A 22,107-nucleotide genomic window follows, 5' to 3' on the forward strand; every position below is an offset into this window, starting at 1 on the left:
TATGGTGAGCGAGGCGGGGATGGAAAAAGAGAGCGAAAGAGATGCGGGACTGAGGAGCGTTTGGGGGATGGAGAGCGAATGATATCGAGGAAGAAATTGGGAGGGACTGCATAGAAAAGCAAGACGGACAGATGGAAGAGCAGGAGGTAAAGAGATGGAGAGGAGTGAGGGAGGGGAGAGAGAGAGAGAGGGTGAGGAGCAAGAAGGAGTCAGTGGAGGAGAGAAATTAAAAAAGAGGAAGAGAAAGAAAGAACAACAGGTGTGGAGTGATAGAGAGAGGAAATGGTGTAACTGTTATGTAATGTCCACCCTCGCGCAGTATGCATGTGAATATCTGCTCAGTTTGCACACATGACAGACTGAGGCGGCTGGTGAAATCTCTAAATCTATCCTCCCTTCGCTTCTTCTCTCTCTTATTCTCCCGTTCTCCCTCATGGAAGCATTAAATATCCTGCCAATCATTATTTATTCATTCATCTATTCTCCCATCTACCTCTCTATCCTCATTCTCTCTTTAGCTAGAGGAGTCCAGATACTGTCTTCTCCTCTCTCTCTTTCTCTCCATCCTTATTTAGAAGCACCAAATATGTAACATGTTTCCTCCACCTCCCGGGGAACATTTGTCTCTTGCGTGTAAGAGGTGGTCGGAGTGAATTTGCCTCCGGCCGCGTCAACACGATAAATGTGCCTGTAGCTTCTCACATTGTCGACTCCTGGTTGTCAGTTTGAATTTTGGTAACTGAAGCTGGGACCTGCACAACCGTTTCCCTATTGTACATGCAGCTGGTATTATTGAATGACCTCACGGCAAAATCATCCATGTGTGGCGTCATGACAAGAGTCGATTGTTGTCAATTAGGGAGCTAATCAGTTCAGCTATTCAATTTGCATAATGTGTTGGGTGCATTGCATCTTGCTTATGATGCCGAGACGTTGGGCAGCTCAGGAACTTCTTGAAAAAGCAGGCTGATACGCAACATTTGTATAACTCCCCTCACAAAGCTCCTAATTCCCTCACAAAACGATTAAATTACCGGATCGGATATTGACATTATTTGCGCTTTTTAATGCCTGATGCACAATCTCCCATCGGAATGATTCTGAATGCTTATAGTGTAAAAAATAAAATAAAAAAACAACAAGCCACCATGTTTTTCAAGTCTCACAGCCAGGGAACACTGGAGGTGTGTTCGGAGTAGCTGCCACTTCCGGCTGCAATTCAAAATGGGCCTTCTAGTCAACTTTTGCATGACAAAGTTTTTTTTTACTGCTTCCAGCATGCCGCTGCTGTCACAGACACAGCTTCTGCCCAGAGCTGCTGTGTCATGTGTCAGCCCAGCAGTAAACTCCATACACAACTGAATTTGGTATATTCTTGAGGCACAGCCTTTAGTTTTGATCTTAAGTGTGTTGAGCCTGTTTCACATTCCCTGTGTCACCTGCAGCTTGTCGAAAAATGTCATGTGTTCTTTTTTTGTGACCACATTGCTTTCCCACCACGGTCATAATAGTCTCAGTGTTTACTTGCTGTTGTGAGGAATGATTGAGTCATGTCCTCTCCAGCCGTGACTCCCCCATCTGGCGTGGACATCATTAAATGAAGGGAGTCACAGTGGCTGGTTTTGTTGGTGGTATAGACCTGCAGTCCCTCACACTACAAGTAACCTTGCAGACTTGTGATTCGGCATCATTTCAGTCAGATTTATCTGCTATCGGACCGTGTGCCAGTCGGGACTGAGGTAAGAGCTGGTGACGAGCCTAACAGCTGGAGATTCCAGTTAGATTATTTTATCAAGGAAAAGACCCGGGGCTCAGAGCTATCTACTCTTTAAAGGGAGCCAGAATGTCTACGTAAAGCCCTCCTCCACTTTCTAAAAAAAGCACCAAAAAAAAGGAGGAGCACACATTTTACTTTGAAGATGAAAAGTATTTTTTAAGCTAAATATGTTGCCTGCATCTGACAGGAGGGGTTGAAGATAAATGGTAGAGGTGATAACAAACGGCAAAGGTCACGAGTCGACCTATCGACAGTGTTGAAAACTACCGTTCCTCTGACCCTATGACGCTTTTTGGGATTTTAAGTCGCCCACTGGCTAGAGTGTGACATTTACCAATAGTGAGGATGTGATGTAACCATCATTGCTGTTAAACTAGGTTAGGCCCTGGCAGTTAGGAGGGGGGCGCGTCTGAGTCTGCTTATATCACTGCTTTATCAAGTGGCCATGAGTAGATGAGAGTAACTGTAGCATCAGCACTGCAGGAATAGAAAGAGCCTGAGAAAGTAGATAGGTTGACCAGACCAACGGCCATATATGGAGAGTGTAGGAGATTAAAGTTATGTCATGGCACAGGAGTAAAAGGTTTCTGATTAAAACACTGTGTTTTCATTAATAACAGAAGACAGAGCCAGCTCAGATTAAGCAAACAAATTGCTACCTTTTGCAAAGTACAAAAGTTATGAGATGTGTGTGAGTGTGGTGTAGTAACAAACATTGGATGTATACTTTAACAATTGACTCACACTTATTAACATGTAATTGGTTCTATCTTGTCCATTTGTTCAGTAGTCCCCATATTTGAAACAGACTATAGTTTAAAAGTTAAAATATATATTAAAATATTGAATAACAGAACAGTATTTTGATTAGTTTGATCTGTTTAGACCTTCCTGAAAGCAGACACGTGTTGTTTGTCACACAAAATAATAATCAGTGTAGTCAGCAACAGTTTTGCACAACTCTATAGTGATAATAACAGTAATATGACTTTTTGCCCAGAAATAAGCTTATAAAGTAGAATTAGAAAAACCTAAACAATTCACTTTGGTTGGGGAAACACACACTGATTTAAGTGTCATAACATGTTCTCATTAATTACGATTACAATACAACTCATTAGTTTAATGAGCTCTATCATTGTCTTCTGGTGTCAGATGGAACAAGTTGTGTCTATCTTGCTTCTTGTAATTGCATAACTCTTCCGTCTTTTCTTTTTTTCCCTCCTTGTCGTCTTTCAGGAAACAAAAGATGCATTTCCAGCGTTAGCTCCTCCCCATTCCTGCTCACACACACACACACACACACACACACACACACACACACACACACACACACACACACACACACACTCTCTCTCTTCTACACTCTCTTAAAGGCAGCAGCGCTTGCATTCAGTGCGTGTGTGCACGCTCCTTTTTCGAGGCAGAGGGAGAGACGGAAAGACAGAGGGATTTGCTGTAATAAAAAGTGAGAAAGGGAGGGAGAGTGTGGGAGGTAGCTAGAGACAACAGGGAGGGAAAGAGGGAGGGGTAAGACAGATAGAGAGAGCGGGCGAGTGAAGGGGACGGAAGGAAGGAGAGAGTGTGAGAGAGAGAGAGAGCGAAAGAGAGAAAGAAAGGAGGGGGAGCACATGTGTATGCTTGTCACTAAGGGGCTGGGAGAAGGACTACGGGAAGCGAGGTAGCTGGCCACAGCCGCCATATGCTGACTGGATTCCTGTTCATGTCTGCTGTGTGAAGACTGTAGGTTTCTGCTGTGTGCTGGCCGGCTGAGGAAGACACCATGGGAAGCTCACATCTCCTCAACAAAGGCATGCCTCTAGGTAAACAACTAGCACTCTGCTTTTATGTCGGGGACTGTGTGTGTGTGTGTGTGTGTGTGTGTGTGTGTGTGTGTGTGTGTGTGTGTGTGTGTGTGTGTGTGCTGGTGTGTGCCAATATTTTGGAACTCTATATGATTCTGCCTTCCTCTTCCCCTCCCCCTTCTCTCTCTCTCTTCCTCTCCCTTTTTCCGTCACCTCTTCCTCCTTCTCTTCTTAATTCTCTCTCACTCTATTATCTTTTTTTATCGGCCCCAGTCTTGCTGAATGGTTAGGCTTTTCTCTCGCTCCCAGTGTATGTGTGTGTGTGTGTGTGTGAAGAGGCAAATATCTGCTATTGAAGGCTGCTTGAACACCTCCATTTGTGGCGACAGAAATAGATCTCCCTCTCTCTCTCTCTCTCTTTCTCTCTCTCTCTCTCCTTCGAGGGCTAGCAAGGACATGACACATATTTCCCTTTCATTGTGCTTCTTTTTACGGAGAGCGGTTGCCTTGACACACACACACACACACACACACACACACACACACACACACACACACACACACACACACACACACACACACACAAATCAACTGACACACATATTCAAGTGTCCACATGCATGCACACAGCCAGATTCACAGGCAGGTGACAGATGCTACTTATGATAGCGGCTGGAAAAGACGTTTCTAGAAAATGGGATCAAGGTGCTGCTGAGGAATAAGGGGGGGGCTGGGTGTGGAGGAGGAGGAGGAGGGGGAGGAGGAGGAAGGTGTGGGGATAAACGATCATCCACCCTTTAGCTGAATCATTGTATCTTTGGTCACTTAAATCTGGATTTGGGAAGCGTTTCTCCCAAAAGAAATTGTAGAGATTGTAATCTATGATGTCATCAACAGGCTGCGGGCTGTGTCTCTTGATGACATCAAAGATTCAAGTTGCATCTCTGATCTTTCTTTTCTTCCCCTCTCTCTTTGCTTCTGGAGTGATCTCCGCCCTAACTGTGCCCCTAACAGCTCAAAGAATCCAAGGTCACAGGAATAAGGACCGTGTGAATTATGGTGCCATTTTTAAGATGCACACGCACAAATCACTGCCCATCAATTATTGTGAAGCTCATCTGGTCATTGGATCTGTTGCAGCACACAGCGGAGATCATTGAAGCATTCGGCGCTGATGTACAATCAGTTTGTCGTCCCAGGTGATTGATGGATGTGTTGATTCATGTTTCGGACGACAGGGGTCCTCTGATCCTCGAGTGAGTCGCGTCTAATCTGATTAGAAAGGCCTCGATCACTGACACAAACACACGGTAGTCACCTTCCCCGAAATCGCCTTTAAACATCAGATTTTCTCTACAAAATGTGAAAGAATAATCTCATTGCTCAGTTGAAAACGTTGCATAATTTGACTCGTGTATTTGAACTCATGAAATGCTCTTACAAGCTTATTACAGGTTAATAGCTCCAGGCAGTTTCCCACCAGGAGGAGGCAAACTGCTCATGTTGTGACATGTTGCCAACTTATAAAAACCACAACCCCCCCTCTGTCACTTGATAGTACAATTAGTTCACGAGGCGTTAAACACACATACATGACGCTGAATAAACCGAGGCATTAACAACAATACACTGGATTAAATGTTGTCTTGAAATCTTCTTAACTTTTCATAAGCTTAAAAAACGCTGCAGATCCACGTTATGAATGTTAAATAGAGGTTCCCGTTTTTCGTATTCATTTCTACCTACCATGCAACTGTACACACTTTTTATTGCACAGCCCACATTTTAATTTGAACTACTGGGACACCTCCATTATGAATTAGCATTTTGAGTTGAGGATTTGATTTAAACTGGGACTCATAAGCCTGACTATTGTAAAAAAATAAATTAAAAAAAAGAATTATAGTGTGTAAAAGAAAATAGACACCGAAGCAGGTATAATTGACAGCACTTATAAATCTATAAACCACTGAGCGCTCAGCGAAGAGACTGTGTGCACTGACAAGCATTGAAAGGCTTGATCTATTATATCTAATGCACATAAGAAAAAGCTTGAGCTGTGGGGGAAGCAGCAGTAATAGATCTAGCAGCAGCAACTAAAAGGCTGACATCTGCAATGATGGCAAGCCCATATAATTAGTTACATTTGACTATACTTGGAAACAACTTGTGCATTTTATTGAGAAATATCATTTAGAAAAGGAAATGTGATTGAGAAGCAAGACTAGACAGGTTTTTCATGCACAGAAAAAATAGCAGACCTACATCCCATAACAGCAATTCCACTTAGAGGTTATTGAAAAGCACAAGTGCATTGTTGTTATTCATTTATATGTCAGTTTATGAGTTAATCAATTTACGAGTCAGGTGAGTCTGTTCAGGGACATTTGCTTAGCTGGTATTCATGTAGCAGGCACTCAAGAGAGAGCAGCCCTCAAGCTGGCAGTGCTGCATTGTCTGCAATAAAATGCTTTTACTGTAGTATTTGATTCATTATTATGTCATTTTAAACCGTGACAGCTACACTAAATGTGAACAGTATGTGCATTTGCTCCTGCTGTCTGACTCTGAATCTCCTGTAATCGCCTCTAACTCAACTAGACACTCTTCATACGCGGTAACAGTATTAATCAATGTAAGTGAAATAAAATAAAAAACATTGTTTTGATGGGGAACTGATTTAAAGACCCCCTGTGGGTCCTGGGGCGCCAGTTTGGGAACCCTTTATCTATAATACAATAAATGCGTCGTAGCCTTAATAATTCATTAATGGGCACATTTGTTCCAGAGTGTCCAAAGTGACCCCAATCCAATTGAACCTTCAAAGTGATTGTGACTTTCTTCTGCATATTAACAGTTAATCTAATGTAACAGGCTGACAGCCATTCAATAATTCAGTTAAAGTCTGTTTTTAAACGTAGTAGTTTCTGTCGCACAAGTATTGTTTAACACTATGCTTCTTAACATCCTTTGTTCATGACAACTTGCACATCAGAAGTGTCTCCTAGTTCCCTTTATTCAGTTTTCTACATTGGCATCAGCCTCAGAAGCTTACAGGTTTAAAAATGATATATTTTTCTCACAATTAAAACAAATAAAATGTAGCAAAAACATATTTTTCAATAGAATTGATGTGTTGTCTAATCACATGGAAAGGGTGTATGGTGGTCCCTGCTTCAGTGCAGCAACCGGTCTCTATTCACCTTCTATCTGACGGAAAAAACACAAGTAGAACTGGTTTAAAATTGAGCGATCAGTAAATGTAGGCCACCTGGAACTAACATTTGCACATTCAAACTTTGACTCCAAGTTGGCCGCCACAACGAAGCTGCTGCCAAACATTGTTGTTGGCGTTCCCTCAGTTGTTATCTCATCTCATTATCTATTTTGCTGCTGGTGTCTTTCGTTCTGAGAACAAAAAGCTGACAAACCTGAACTGTCTTGCTGATCCAGTACTGTGTATGTGTGTGTGTCTGCGAAAAACCAGTCTGTGTGTGAGAGAGAGAGAGAGAGAGAGTTAGAGAGAGAGAGAGAGAGAGGGAGGAAGGACCTGCCTGTTAATCCTTGCTTTATGCAACCAAGTGGATGTGTCGTATACCACTGCATGTGACTCATGTCAACTTGCGCGGGTTAGTATGCTGAGCTGGTACCTGTATTTCTAGTTGAGGCTGAATGTGTGTGTGTGTGTGTGTGTGGGAGGGGCGGGGGAGGGCAGTGTGAGAGAGAGAGCATATGAAGGAGGGAGAACTAGTGTTGAGGGATGTCCTTCTGTTCTTCCTGGGAACTGGAGTGTGCGTAGAGAGACAAATAGAAAGAATCAGATATTGCAGAGACATCAGGCTACCTTAACACTTTGTACCTGGACATTCAGGCATTTTTTTTTAAAGCAAATACACGCAGTGATGATATAAAACCGGGGCTTTTCTCATTGCTGGAGAGAGAGACATGACGGGAAAAAGCTAGGGAAAGCCCGGGGAAACGAGACTCAAATGAGAGTAAGAGATCTGAAAGAGATGAAGGGATGGCGAGAGCAACACTGATCAATCAGGCGACAGACGAGGATACAGGGGCTTTTTAACCACGCCACGTTGCTGCATGCCAGGAGAGCCAGTGACATTATAAATCAGCAGTGCTGTGGCTCCGCGCTCGGTTGCTACAGTTGCAGACGGCTGACTGATCACAGGTGCCGACAGCGACGCTCCACTCTCTGTCTCACGGGGAAAAAACACCGTCTCTGAAATGTGAATGCGTCATGTTGCAGAGGTTCACTTGCATTTCACTCGAGAAGGGACAGAAGAGAGTTTTAGTTCTGGGAGGTTTTGTCTCAATATATGTGAAAGGCCTTCGCGCTTTGGCTGTGAAGTGTTTTATGGGCGTAGTGATCAACGCAAAATACATGATTACGATTTATGTGGTGATAAGATAAGATAATCCTTTATTAGTCCCACAGTGGGGACATTTACAGGATGCTGTTAACTTTTATTTTCATTATCAATTAATCAGATTATTGTTTTATCTATTCATTGATAAATCGTTTGCTCTATCAAATGCACAAGAAAATTGTAAAATGATGTCTTCAAATATATTGTTTTGTTTCACCAACAGTCCAAAACCCAAAGATATTTGATTTAAAATGATTTAAACAAGACAATTGACCTAAACAATTAAATCGGTTATCATTGACCAATAGATTAATTAATTTAGCTCTTCATCACCGATGAGATCGCCTAAATGTCTTCTAAATCTTTTGATCCATGAAATATCATAAAATAATAAAAACTGCCCAACACGAATTTCTAAAGCTCCAGTTGATGTCTTCAAAAGTTAGTTTTGAAACATTTCATTCTTAAATATTTTTTGTGTTGATCTAGCCCGACGGATGCTCTGGAAATGAAACCCCTTGTTATAAGAGTGTGTGGTGCGACACGCGGGTTGTTTTGGTTCTTTAGTGTCGGTCAACATTCGGGACTCGCAGCTTGTTTTGGCAGCTCTCTCTCTATCGAGGCTGGCTGACGTCCCTGTGACCTGCACATTCAAAAACACATGATCGTCGTATCCGTTGACTGACAGTCCGATAGCATTGTCCCGTTCCTCTGGGACAAAAATAAATTAAAAAAAAAGATCCAGCTGTTCTTGTGAGCTGGTCAATGACAGCTGGATACATGCATGCTGCAGGGCTTTCCCATTGGCTCGCGTGATTCAGTCCCAGCAGTCCTTGGCAGATGCTTTTTCCGTCCCTAAATGTCAGTCAAGCAGCTTTAGCGTTATTTTGGTCCGATTACAAATTTTCCGACGCATGGAATTTTCATATCGCGGGTGTCCGCAGAGTCCCAGGCCCTTGAGCTCATATTGCAAAAGCAGAGTTGTAAACATGCTGTTGGTTATTAAACATGATGGTTGTTGATTTTATTGAACAATTATCACCATTTCCATTTTGGATGTTGCCGTGGCTGGAAATCCCTTCTACAACGCGTCCTCAAGATGTTTACCACATACAGTGGTGAGTCATGAATCACAGCTCAGTTGCAGAGAAACACTGGCTGGATGGCAACAGCAGAGCCGGAGCTGTGGCTCCGTTGGCTGTCAAGAGGCCTGTTTGCGCTGGGAAAACTCCCAGCAGTCACCCACCCCAGAGGCTAATGGGGGGAGAGAGAGAGAGAGAGAGAGAGAGTGAGGAAATGCATTCAATAAAAGAGATCAGGAGCAAACTGCCATTTGAGTTTGTGGGATTTAGGAATTGAAAGAGTGTATTAATACTTGCAGTGCTGTGCTGAGGTGTGTGTGTGTGTGTCTGTCTGTGTGTGTGGGGAAAGACAGAGAGAGAATGAATGGGTGTTTTATCATATAGTACTACTCAGCAGTCAGCGGTGCCGGTCCTCCCAAGGTCATGCTCGGTGCTGGAATGAAAGCTATTTCCTCCCTCACTCTGACTGCGTGTGAGCCGGAAAAAAGAAAAAAAAGGCTGCTACTCTCCTAACACGGCACTCTACGGCACAACTGCTTGGACTGACCAGATTTCCTGAACATCATGCCCATTTGTTTTTTTTTTGATCGGTCATCTCTGAATCACGCTTCGTGTGTTCTGCTCAAATGAAAGCTCAGAAAAGTCTGTCGGCCCAAATAGTGCAGAGTGCAGCGCCTCCGGGCGAGTGTGCTGCTTGTGATTACATCTGTGCGACGACGACGGCTCTGTTAAGAGTGCTTTTTTGCTGTTGCAGAATTCCGATTTCTCAGCTATGCACCATTGATTTTCTATTGATGTGTAAATGCGATGGCCTCCAGGCGAATCCTATTATGGAAAGCTAATGTTTTAACAGCTCACATCAGGCTTTGTGAACGATATTTGAGTTTCACTTCATTGGTCTGCGGGTGCTGCTTCATCAGTTTACATTTCCTGTTGCAACCTGACGATGAGGAGAAGACGACGATACAGAAATTGATATATGACTTGTGCTGGATTTTGGGCTGTCCATTCTTCTGATAATTTTGTTTTAACAATGAAAGCGCTTGTATCGCAAGATTCAAGTTGTCACTACTATAAAATGCTGTAAGGCTGAAACCAGGATTTTTGACATTTAGCTCACACTGTAACCCTTAAGAAAATATACGATACATGTGCTTACCATAAGTATTTCCAGGTTTGTTTCTAAGTTGCTAATGTTAGAAATCTAAGCAGTAAATCTCTGCAACCAAAACTAAAACGACGTGTCACCACATCCAACTACTGTAGGTGCAAATATCAGCAATGAATCCATAATCCTAAACGCTCTCTGCACTGATGGATTCCATGGTTACAGTAACGTATTCTCTCCCACGCTCGGCTCCGCTGCTGCCTGACACATGCAGGAGGAAGTATGTGCTGGTTTAAAAATAGCTCATACGTTTGTTGTTTGTAAAATAACATACATTTTTAGAAAATTAGCAGTAAAGTATTTACAAAAAAAAGGATATCAAATCAAAAATATTGATGTTTCAAAATATCACATGCTTCCTATCTGTTCGCTCTAAATGCTGACAAACCATGAACACTCAGGCACACTGGAGCATAAACCAGATATGCACGTAAGCACTGTCGACACTATTTCCCCATGCACGCACACCGGCTCACTCAACAACCAGAGAAAACCACCGACGGTCTGTTTTTAAAAATCCCCCCCTTTGCAAGCCTGAGAAAAAAAAAGTTTAAATAAGAATTTACTTTTGATGAGAAAGATGTGGACCATCCATCTGCATTTGTCATACGAAGCTTTGTTTTTCTCCAGTACTTTTCCTGCTTTGTATTCATATTATTCATGCAGCTTATTCAGTTCTGGTAGGAGCCCAGTACAACGCAGTCCTCACCTACTGGTCACTGAGCTGCACCATCGGAGCATATGTACGGAAAACAAACCCACAGCAGTAGTAACTGGCCACATGTAGATGATGTGGCATCATGTTCATGCAACAGCAATGATTTATATCGCCTGTAAAAACATGTTGTTACTCAAACCACTGACGCCTCCAAAATCAGAAAGCAGTGGCGCTTCGCTGAGCTGTTTTACACCAATGCTTAGCAGTCGAACAAGAAGAAATCAGATCGACAAAACTCTTTCATTATTTGTGCAAGTACAAGACACAAGACACTTTGAATTGCTAAAAGTTAACAAAAGGCATTGTGGGAAACATGAACGTACTAATGTGAAGAGATGAAGTGCAAGAAAACAGGTAGATTACAAAGCTCCCGGACAAAAATACAAGTGGAAAGCACTGAAAATCAGAAATCAATAATAGATACTGGGAGGTTGACTGTGATTCTAGGAGGGAGTTTTCCTTTAGGAAGAGGGAAGAGTGTTTCTCAGTTTCAAAGCCCCGCTTTTCCAGACCAATTCTCAGGGTTGGAGCTGCCAAACTTCTTTCACAAGTGTGATTTTCAGGGATACATGGCATTCAAAATATTGTGGAGGATGCCAGATGTGTATTCATCTCGCCAAGAAAAGTTTGAGGGGGAATATATTTGGGTGAAATGACGGAGGTGGTTGCTCATATGAGACGTCAGCTTGCCCGTCTCAGACGGAGAAGTAAGGAATGAGTGATGGGTCCCGTCAGCATCGGCTGTAACAGGCATAACTCTGCACTCGTTCCATACACAGGGCTTAAGAGGTCCGTCAAAACTTTGCGCGTCAAGGAGACCCAATTACATTGTTCCTCTGAATCCGTCCGTCTTTCAGATGTCTCGGTTCTCAGTCAGTGATCTGGAATGATTAACTCTTCGGTTACCTGAAAGGAGAGTCAAACCGGGAGATCCCAGCAGATTGCAGTGGGAGGAAACAGTTAATGAAAATGAATAAATGCGACCCCGGACCACTGCTCTTGTTAAGCCTGAACGGCGGCCCTCCAGTGGGGTCGTCAGGTGTATCTGCCTTGTTAAATGCCACTTATCCTCCTGGAAGGCCTGGCAGCACTCGAGGAGTAATGGTCTCTTCTGAAGAGACGATTTAACAAAACCTCCCGCCGAAGGGTTGAAGGGGTTCACTCTTATTCCCATACGGACAGACTTCAGCTAGCTTCCAGGTACTGGCTTACCGTCTCATGAACCTACCCATAATGTCTGCTAACGTTTATCATTTTAAGTGACATTTTGACGGATTTAGAGCTGCGATATATGTTCATGTTTGTAAATGAACACTCAATTTCAACCAAGATATGCTGTGGAAGAGAACATAGAGACATAATGTGGAGCTTCGGGCTGCTTGCTCATTTGTTTTCTGGTCAAGATCGACCAAGTAAGTGGCTCCCGAGATCCGCTCTCAGTGTTCTGCAGAGGCGAGCACTTACATTTTCTAATATATGAGTATGTAATTAAAACAATGTGAACAGGATGAAATACAAAAGGATGATGTTTAATTGGACGGGCAGATCCTGAAGGTTATTCTATAAGAATAAGTATTTTATAATACTCTGCACTATTTTCTCCCAGCCTCATCTATCTTCCCAATTACTGCCTGTTTCAAAGAGTCAGCAAACTTCAAGGTAGCAATAATTAAACGGAAGCAATACAAATCGTTAAAAGTAATGAGCTGTGGAACACGACCGGTTGCTCCTGGAGATTTGCTGTCTCAGTTGTCATAGCAACTGCATCAGTCCGGACCAGAAACATTATGGGATGCAGACATAAGCAGGACATCACCTCAACCCAGCAGCAACAGAAATCCGGAAGATGTGACCCCACAAACTAATTTACGCCTGAAGGTCCGATAATATTAATTTACATTTCTTCCCAATACAAGACGACTAATTAATTTGGAGGTTTCATCACGATGATACAAAAATGGTGCTGTTTAAACATATTTCTACACAGCCTACGGCAGTAGAGACTATTTCCACTTTTTGTTTTGACCATCTGCCGCTTCTTTCTTTTCTTCTGCGTGTGTTTAGGCATCAGGCCACCCATCATGAACGGGCCCATGCACCCGCGCCCCCTGGTGGCGCTGCTGGACGGACGCGACTGCACGGTGGAGATGCCCGTCCTGAAAGACGTAGCGACCGTAGCCTTCTGTGACGCTCAGTCCACACAGGAGATCCACGAGAAGGTAACACACTTAACCAGATCATGAACACACACACTAAGTAAGATCATATCCTGCGCCGGGCATATTTCCTCTTGATGTATACTCGTCATAAGAACGCAGAAAGGGATTCAGCAGGCGGTTCTACAAAGCTTTTACAATTGCTTTAATAGATAGATGATAGTGTAGATAGACGGTTTTTAATAATCATCTGGTGCTGCTACAAATCCCCTGGAACAGGAAGTGAGTATATTTTGACTTTTAGAGAGCAGCAGTTTGCATGAAAACAACGGTAGGAGTAGTGGGTTTTTAAAGCATCACTTCCAAAATCCAAGGCTGATACAAAAAGTAATTAGTATCATCGGCAGTTTCATAAAAAAGAAAGATCAATCAATCATTTGTAGGTATCTACTGTATTAGAAATGCATCCAATCAATATCAATATATCGGATGTGTAATTTATCTCGACCTGCTCCTCTCGGCGTACAGCAATATCAGCTTAATCCAAACGCCACTTTAGTGCACATGTTTAGATTGGGAAGCAAGCTGAAAATTTGACTGATGGCTTCAAATCATTCCTTCAGAAATCAAAGATGCCACAAACGTTAGTGACGTGCACGTTTCTACTAAGTTTAAGCATCAACCCACCAAACATTAGTCTGTTTGCACGATTTAAAGGTTGCAAGTCCATCAGTCCTTTCTTTTCCCTTGTTCAGAATATTTAACCATCTTTTGTCTGACATGGAAAGAAAATGAACATTTATACTGCTTATATTCACGTAATTTCATTCAGACTTCATTTCATTCACGTCAGCCGCTGAGCGTAGCTCCGAGTTGGACATATCAGCAGTTTCTGACTGAAACAATATCCACATGTATAACACAACAACGGTTTAATGCGGCTACTTGAAAGATGTGAGCACAAGGACAGCAGTGGGGGTGACCACCTTGCAATAATGCGTGAAAGCTTCTGTTTTTGCCCGTCTACTGACATGAAGGCAGCATCAGCACAGTGGCCTCATTAAAGAATATTGGCTCCGTATTAAGGAAAAGAAATCTGAAGAAAAAGAGAAGGAAAGGAATCAAAACGGAAACAGTGCAGAGAGCAAAACTTAAAATGTGGGTCAAGCTCGGATCCTGCCACCGTCACAATGGATTGTAACTGGGTTTGTATGTCTGGCAGGGGTACGTCTCGCTCTGGGTGTCTGCCAGGCCCACGCGCTGGGAGAAACAGATGGCTCTCTCTCTCTCCCTCTCCCTCTCTCTCTCTCTCTCTCTCTCTCTCTCTCTCTCTCGTAAGCAGCTACCTCATTGTGTAATTAAAAGGGCTTCTTTATTGTAATTGAACCGCATGTAATTTTATCCTCTCTAACACACATGATGAGGAGGGCTGGCAGCGTCGGGAAAAGATTGTAAGATTAATGGAGAACCAATTAAAAGGTGACTCAAGACACAGCCATATATTCCCATTATTTTAGATATAATCATATTATCTGCTGTTGAATCATAATATTTCATTTTTCAATTAAAACAATGAGCCGTCGTTCTGCTTAGGAGCCAGTGAGGATCCCAGGTGAATTAGATCCCTGCTGATATTAGGCAGGTTCGTTCAAAGGGGAGACACCTTATCTTGATGCCTGTGGTTACGAAAGCTTAGTTTCCATGGTAATATTTAGGAAAAGCAGTCATTCCACACTGGCAAGTGAAATTAAAAAAGCAGGATGCGAGAAAGATATAAACAACATATCCTGGAAAATAAAAACAATCCTCAACTGAGATACCGAGTTTACGGAAACACTGTGACTCTGAACTCTGACCGCTGACACTCACTCAAAGTTGTTTCCGCCTTCGCATTTCGTCCATTTGTTCTGTAATGTACGAACTCAAAGCACAATCAAAATATTCTGCAAACAGACACTCTTTTATGCCTTGGTGTGTTTAAACGCAGAGGTTAAATAAGGCTGCTCTGAGTTAGATATTTCAAATATGCACTCACTGCTTTCTACAGTTAAATCAAGTCAAACGGTGTGTGTCTCTACAGGTGCTGAATGAAGCTGTAGGAGCTCTGATGTACCACACCATCACGCTAATGAGGGAAGACCTGGAAAAGTTTAAAGGTCTACGCATCATCGTCCGCATCGGCAGCGGCTACGACAACATCGACATCAAATCTGCCGGGGAACTGGGTGAGAACACACACACACACACACACACGTGCACAGGAAGTGAAAGTGTGTGGGTCACCTGTGTGGTATACATATACAATACATAGGTATTTTCACCATGATTATGTTTGCAACTATTTTAGTGGAGAGCAACCACGAATTGTTATATATTCTGTCCTCAATACTGATCACAGTAAACTTCCATGTAAATAGGGAAAGTAGCTCAAACCGGAATGTTTGTTGACTAACGTAATTCAACTAAATGGCAGGTTTAGCCACATGTGACTTTCAATTACTCGCCATTTCAGTCCAGAGCTACCTTTCAAAGCAGGCTGCCGCACTTTTATAGCTTAGCTCTGCACGCTGGGCGAGCTGACCGGCACTCCTAAATGGAAAAGAGCCATTGCTGAAGTTATTAGTTACACCTTCAATTAAAAGCAAAAATGTGGCGTTACAACTGCCGAGATTGCATTGATAACATAACATAAACAACGAGCCACAACAAACAAATAGACAGTTTTGTTGCTAGAAAGCTTAATTAAAAAATACTAGTTGATGTATATCTGTATTATTAATCTGAATCTGCAAAGTAACCAGTCACTAAAGCTCTCAGTTAAAGAATAGAATAAACTGGAAAAACTCACGCAGAGTACAAGTACCTCAAAATTGAGTTACATTCCACCACTGCTCAACAGCTAATTTGACCAATCTCCCCAAAACATGTTTTGTTCTGATGCCAATAGGTATTGGCATGTTTGCTAGAAGTCTAATATTAAAAAATGAAGTGAGTAAAGTTTTATTTAATTAAAACTCATGTCTGTCCTGCAACAGCCAGAGCTTTACTAACGTCCCCCCTATCTCCTTCCACCAAGACGCTCTGCAATTTGAAAGCAGCCAGTAGTGTTTGCAGAGAAAACTGCTGACACGACATCTTGGGTCTGCACTTACTCTACCAAAAAACAGCTTTTACCAAACTTCATCAAATGGCCCTAAAAGCTTTGACTAATCCATATCTGCTTTCTGGTCCAACAGGCATAGCTGTGTGTAATATGCCAGCGGCCTCGGTGGAGGAGACGGCGGACTCGACGCTGTGTCACATCCTCACCTTGTACCGACGCACCACCTGGCTGCACCAGGTTTGTGTCTTTGCGTGGCTGATAAAACGGACTGAAATTAACTGTATGAACCAACTCTAAATGTATTGGCACGAGGTGTGCGTCTAGTTATCACAATATAAGCTTCGACAATTACTAATAATTGTCTACTGACAAATTGGCAACATTTCTTTAGAATGTTGCTGTATTCGAGAGACGTTGATGTAAGCTGTAGAAGGTACAGTAAAACAAGATTTGTTCCTCAAATCAGTTTTACGTAATCACCACTTAGACTTAGTGTACGTTGTCACCATGATCATAATATCTAAGAGGATTTAGACTTTGGGCATAAAGTGTGTTTACCTGGGCCGTGTTGAACTGTAATGTTCTGTGATATCCGCATGTAATCATTAGTTGTTATTCATGCCAGGCGCTCCGGGAGGGCACGCGGGTTCAGAGCGTGGAGCAGATCCGAGAGGTGGCGTCAGGAGCCGCGAGGATCCGAGGAGAGACACTGGGACTCATAGGGCTCGGTGAGTACCAACATGCATATGAACCAACATGCATACGACTCTGCGGTGAGACCTACTTATCGTCGTCAAAACAAGACAAAGAGTCTACAGCCAGCAGCTCTGTGGCTTACGAATGGTAGGATGCTAATATATTCTGTGCTTCAAGCGGCATAATACCAGATTGGAAGCATTTCTATTGCCTCTAAACGGCTCTCAACATGGCAAAGCCTTAGCTGGCGGCTCGTAGCTAACGGTGCTAACAACGCTAACAGTACAAACTACCATAAAAGCTTTTATATTAATGCTCTAAGTGTTGCATATTGCTCCTTTAAGTACAGTTTTGAGGTATTTGTACTCTGTACAATTTGTATTCCATTTTATAAAACCTTATACATATACTACTACATTTCAGAGGGAAATATTCTACTTTTTAATTTCATTACATGTATTCAACAACTGCAGTTAGTTGTCGAATAAATATTTAAAAAACATATGCGAAGCTTATAAAACATGATGCATTATTTAAGGTTAAACCAACTCCACTTACCAGCACTCACTTTGTTTGACGGAGGGTAGTCGGACTGACATTTCTAATCAAAGGGTTTTTCGTCTCTTTTCCTTTTCCATTTTTTGTCCTTAGCTCAGCTAAATTGGCTTCCTCAGGAATTAAAGCCAATGAAATATAAGCGGATTAACCAGAAGCAGAAAGCAAATCTCTTCGCTGAACAGTCTGGAAGCCTTTTCAGTAATAATGAGCAGGCGCGTGTATAATTATGTCATTTCTACAAAGCAAACGTAAAAAAAGAGAACATATACAATCTTTTTGTTCCATTTGAGTGCATATTCACATGCTCCTGTGAGTGTATTAATGTGTGTGCGCCTCCATGTTTGTGTGTTTCTAGGTCGAGTGGGCCAGGCTGTAGCCCTGCGAGCCAAAGCCTTCGGCTTCAATGTGATCTTCTATGACCCTTATTTGGCTGACGGGGTAGAAAGATCCCTGGGACTCCAAAGGGTCACCACACTACAGGTAGCACACACACACAGATACACACACACACACACACACACACACACACACACACACACACACACAGACAGAAAGACAGACAGACACAGACACAATATCAAATACCTACTGCCACAGCTAACAGACACTAGCAGGAAGTGGTGGCGCTAAAAAAACTAAAAGCGAATCTTTAGGATATTGCTGCATCGATTACTAAACCAAAAAGCAGACCAAAGTGGACAACAGTGGCCACTGTCTAAATACATTTTATGTTGTGGCCTTTTCTTAACTGATAGTATTGTCGTCATTATTTTATTATGTTTTATATCTTGTGTTTTGGATTTGATTTACTTTCACTGTCAATCACTTTGTAGCTTTGTTTTGAAAGATGTTTTAGAAATACACATCATAGAAATACAGACGATTTCTATGAAGTAGCTCCAAGTACACTTGACAATTAATAGTCATCAAAGTCCGATCAGGATTCTAGCCAATAAAAACATAGATTCAGATTTACCAATTGAGACTAAACGACACTGCTTTCTCCACCATCTACAATGTGTATTTAGCTTGATGCTGCTGGACCAGTTATTGAACAACAAAAATGCAGAACAGATTTGAAATGGGATTTGGATAAAAATAAATACGAGTCTCTTCATCTGCGTATGATTGTATAGATCGTTTCATTTCACTCCCTGCCAGCTACTGCATTTACAAACATTGCACAGGGGAAATACAAAGTGGCCCAATCAGAATGTTTATGCTGTCATGTTTAAAACGATCCACCGTCTTGTGAAATGATTACTGTGGAGACCGTGCGGCGGTTTAGCAGCTGAGAAAAGTGTAAATAGAAGATTGGGATTAATCTTCGGCAACTTTCCCTGTATTTCTCCTCAGGACCTGCTGTTCCACTCCGACTGTGTCTCTCTGCACTGCAGCCTCAATGAACACAACCACCACCTGATCAACGACTTCACCATCAAACAGGTGGAGGGACCGCAGCACACGCACACACACACACACGCACACACACACACACACACACACACACACACACACACACACACACACACACATATATGAGCACATACACAGTTATGAGAACATACACGCACACTTGAATGATTTATTTATCCCTGCATCCACTGCTACATCCTATGGTCATAAATATTAAAGAAGCAGATACTCTGGGAAGCCCACCACCGGCATACAGATAAATGAGGTTCTCCACTGCATATGATGACGGATAAACTGTTCATCCTTCATCTCCAGGGCTAAGCCTGGACACAATTTTCATCCCAAGACTCAGGATATACTTTCAAGTATTTCTGACCTTGCTGGAAGTGAAAAGAAGAAAATCTACACTTAGAATATTACATAATAACATTACCGTTAAATGTTCTCAGCCAATTTGGATCAATATAAAATGTTAATCGGGTGGATCTCTGACCTATTAGATCTGAATGTGTGTTCATGTGTGTTGAAGATGCGCCAGGGTGCGTTCCTGGTGAACACGGCCAGGGGCGGTCTGGTGGATGAGAAGGCCCTCGCTCAGGCCCTGAAGGAGGGGAGGATACGTGGAGCGGCTCTGGATGTTCATGAGACCGAGCCTTTCAGGTAACACGCTCACTGATTGTGGTTTATGTCGGTGCAGACACACCTGCCGGAGATTATATTATATTTGGGCTTTGCATCTTCTATAGGAGGTGTATACTATTCAAATAATCCAACTTAAACATTTTGGGTTATGGTGGTGTTTATATATACCTATGGTGGGAATACTGAAGCGTGTGAGCTATTCAGGACGCTCATATTAAGCAGCAGGATATACAGTAGAAAAACATTCTGAATTTCTACAGCGAATACAAGCTACAAGGGGATGTTGGGTTTGGAAAATGTGGTGGGTGTTGACTTAAAACTGTGTAATTTCATGGCATTTAGGACCATTGTTATTACTATAAATAATGTCCCAAAAGCTTAAAGACAACATTTGTTCTAGTAATATAATCATTTCATTATTTACACAAATCACAGCGAATGGGAGATTCACCTTGGAGAGACACACGGAGACACACACACACACACACACACACACACACACACACACGGACACGGACACGGACACGGACACACGCGACCTATCTTGTGATTTGTTTGCAGCTGTCCCTGATTTCACTGTGCTTGTACATTTGTCAGTTTCAGTCAGGGCCCGCTGAAGGACGCTCCCAACCTCATCTGCACCCCACACGCTGCCTGGTACAGCGAACAGGCCTCGCTGGAGATGAGAGAGGAGGCAGCCAGGGAGATCCGAAGGGCTATCACAGGTAGCGCACACACGCACACGCACATTGCTGGAAAGAAATGTAAACAATATTTTTGGGTGTTCTATTGCAGTCGAGCATTAACCATTCTCCTTGGACTTTAAGCACGGAGAGAGATTTAAAGTATTTTTCCCAGTCTGCCTCTTTCTTTCCATCCTCCTTTCCTGCTTCTTTCTATCCCATTTTCTCCTCTTGTGGTTCCCCCCAGTGGCTCAGTCTTTTTACCACTGACCCGTTTAATCTTGTCTGACATTTTCTTTCTCTGTAGAAAATGGGTTAGCGAGTGCAGTAACGCTCCCCCAGTGTGAATTAATTTGATTTCTATGTTAACGCGTCATATTTCTTCCTTTCTTTTTCTTCGTTCTTCTACTTTTCAGGTCGTATCCCAGACAGTTTGAAGAACTGTGTGAATAAGGAGTTCCTCTCCCAGAATAACCACTGGGCAGGTGTTGACCCAGCTACCGTTCACCCCGAGCTCAACGGGGCTTATAGGTAATACTCATCAGGATAAAGAAACCAGTAGTGGTCAGTGCAGTTTGATTATTCTCCCCCAAACCCTGGTAAAGCCATTGATAAGTTCTGCCAAATGTCTTGAAAATAGAGTGTGCCGGTTATAAATGTACTAATGACAGAAGATAACTAATATAGAGAGAATGTTACTGCTGTGTTAGAATAACCATGTGTCACTGGGACTTTGTGATGGTCTTTATTCACTTTGAACGTTTGATAGATTGAGTAAATAATCGTCAATGAAAAAAAAGATCATTATTATAATTTTTAAGATGCTGATGGAATCTTTTTCCTGCCAAAATAGTGTGCTTCTCTTTCCACCAATATTACACAAATAAAACACGGCAGTAAACTAAATACCATAAAAAAAAACTATCTAACTTTTTATATTGGCTTGGACTTTACGACTTTTTAAAGGAAACCCTGGGATGCAAACAGGGACCGTAAAGTTTTAAAGACGTAGATATTTACAAAGAATCTTTTTGAAAAGACTCTATTGAGCTGCATTCTGGGATAATAAATAAAAGTCAGAATTTATTATCCTCTTCTGCTCTATTTTGAACATATCTATTTTGTTCTGAGTGCCCAATTGTGTTGCAATACTCTGTGGTAAGGCGTTATAGTATTACGTCATCGGAGTATTCTGATAATTATTAAGCTATAAATATTATTATTCAATTGGCATTTAATGGAGGCCCACTGCAATGTGTTTGTGAAGGTCAAAACAAGGTCACATGTGTGTAATTTTAGTTTCAGTTACTTTGATGACTCAGTTTTGTGTGTCTCTCTCTCTCTCCTCCCCTCCCTTCTCTCTAGGTATCCCCCAGGAGTGGTGAGCTTGCAAGCTGGCGGCCTCCCGCCACCCGTTGAAGGCATCGTGCCCGGCGCCGTGCCCATGACACACACCCTCCCGCCCACTGTCACACACCCTCCTCATGCCCCGTCCCCCGGACAAAATACAGTCAAGCCACCAGAGGGCGACAGAGAGCAGCATCCGAATGACCAACTGTAGCCACAAACACACACACACACACACACACGCTTGCCTGTGTTGTCTGGTGACCAGAGGAGGTTGGCAGGGCAACCAGGATCATAGCGATAAGCTCCATAGTGACGAGTTGTTATCAGACAGGTTCACAGAGTGTCAGATGGACAGGTTGAGGTCCCAGGAACAATCGATTCTAAACACTCTGGCAAATTGGTTTCCAGCAGCAGCTTCATACTCCAAAGAAGAAGAAGAAGAAGATGATGAGGATAAAGATGATGATGAAGAGGAGTGGATAGCTGTCAGGTGCTCCATTCAAAGAGCAGGACAGTTGTCCGCTGCTCCAAACAGACTGTAAAGATCTACAAGATGATCTTCACACAACAA

At 42.6% G+C, this 22,107-nt stretch overlaps 1 protein-coding gene across 1 annotated transcript; it reads left to right on the forward strand.

Annotated features, from left to right (window-relative positions):
* Positions 1-3,560: 3,560 nt before the first annotated feature.
* Positions 3,561-22,107, forward strand: ctbp1 (C-terminal binding protein 1; the record flags this gene model as incomplete). Its single annotated transcript, XM_079229085.1, has 11 exons — positions 3,561-3,600; positions 12,997-13,151; positions 15,169-15,313; positions 16,325-16,428; positions 16,817-16,919; positions 17,801-17,925; positions 18,802-18,891; positions 19,391-19,521; positions 20,101-20,228; positions 20,603-20,717; positions 21,552-22,107. The coding sequence occupies 11 exons, from the start codon at positions 3,561-3,563 to the stop codon at positions 21,745-21,747; spliced, it is 1,332 nt and encodes a 443-aa protein (XP_079085211.1). The 3' UTR covers positions 21,748-22,107.

The sequence above is a fragment of the Taurulus bubalis genome, assembly GCF_910589615.1.
Source record: "Taurulus bubalis genome assembly, chromosome: 13".
Lineage (NCBI taxonomy): Eukaryota > Metazoa > Chordata > Actinopteri > Perciformes > Cottidae > Taurulus > Taurulus bubalis.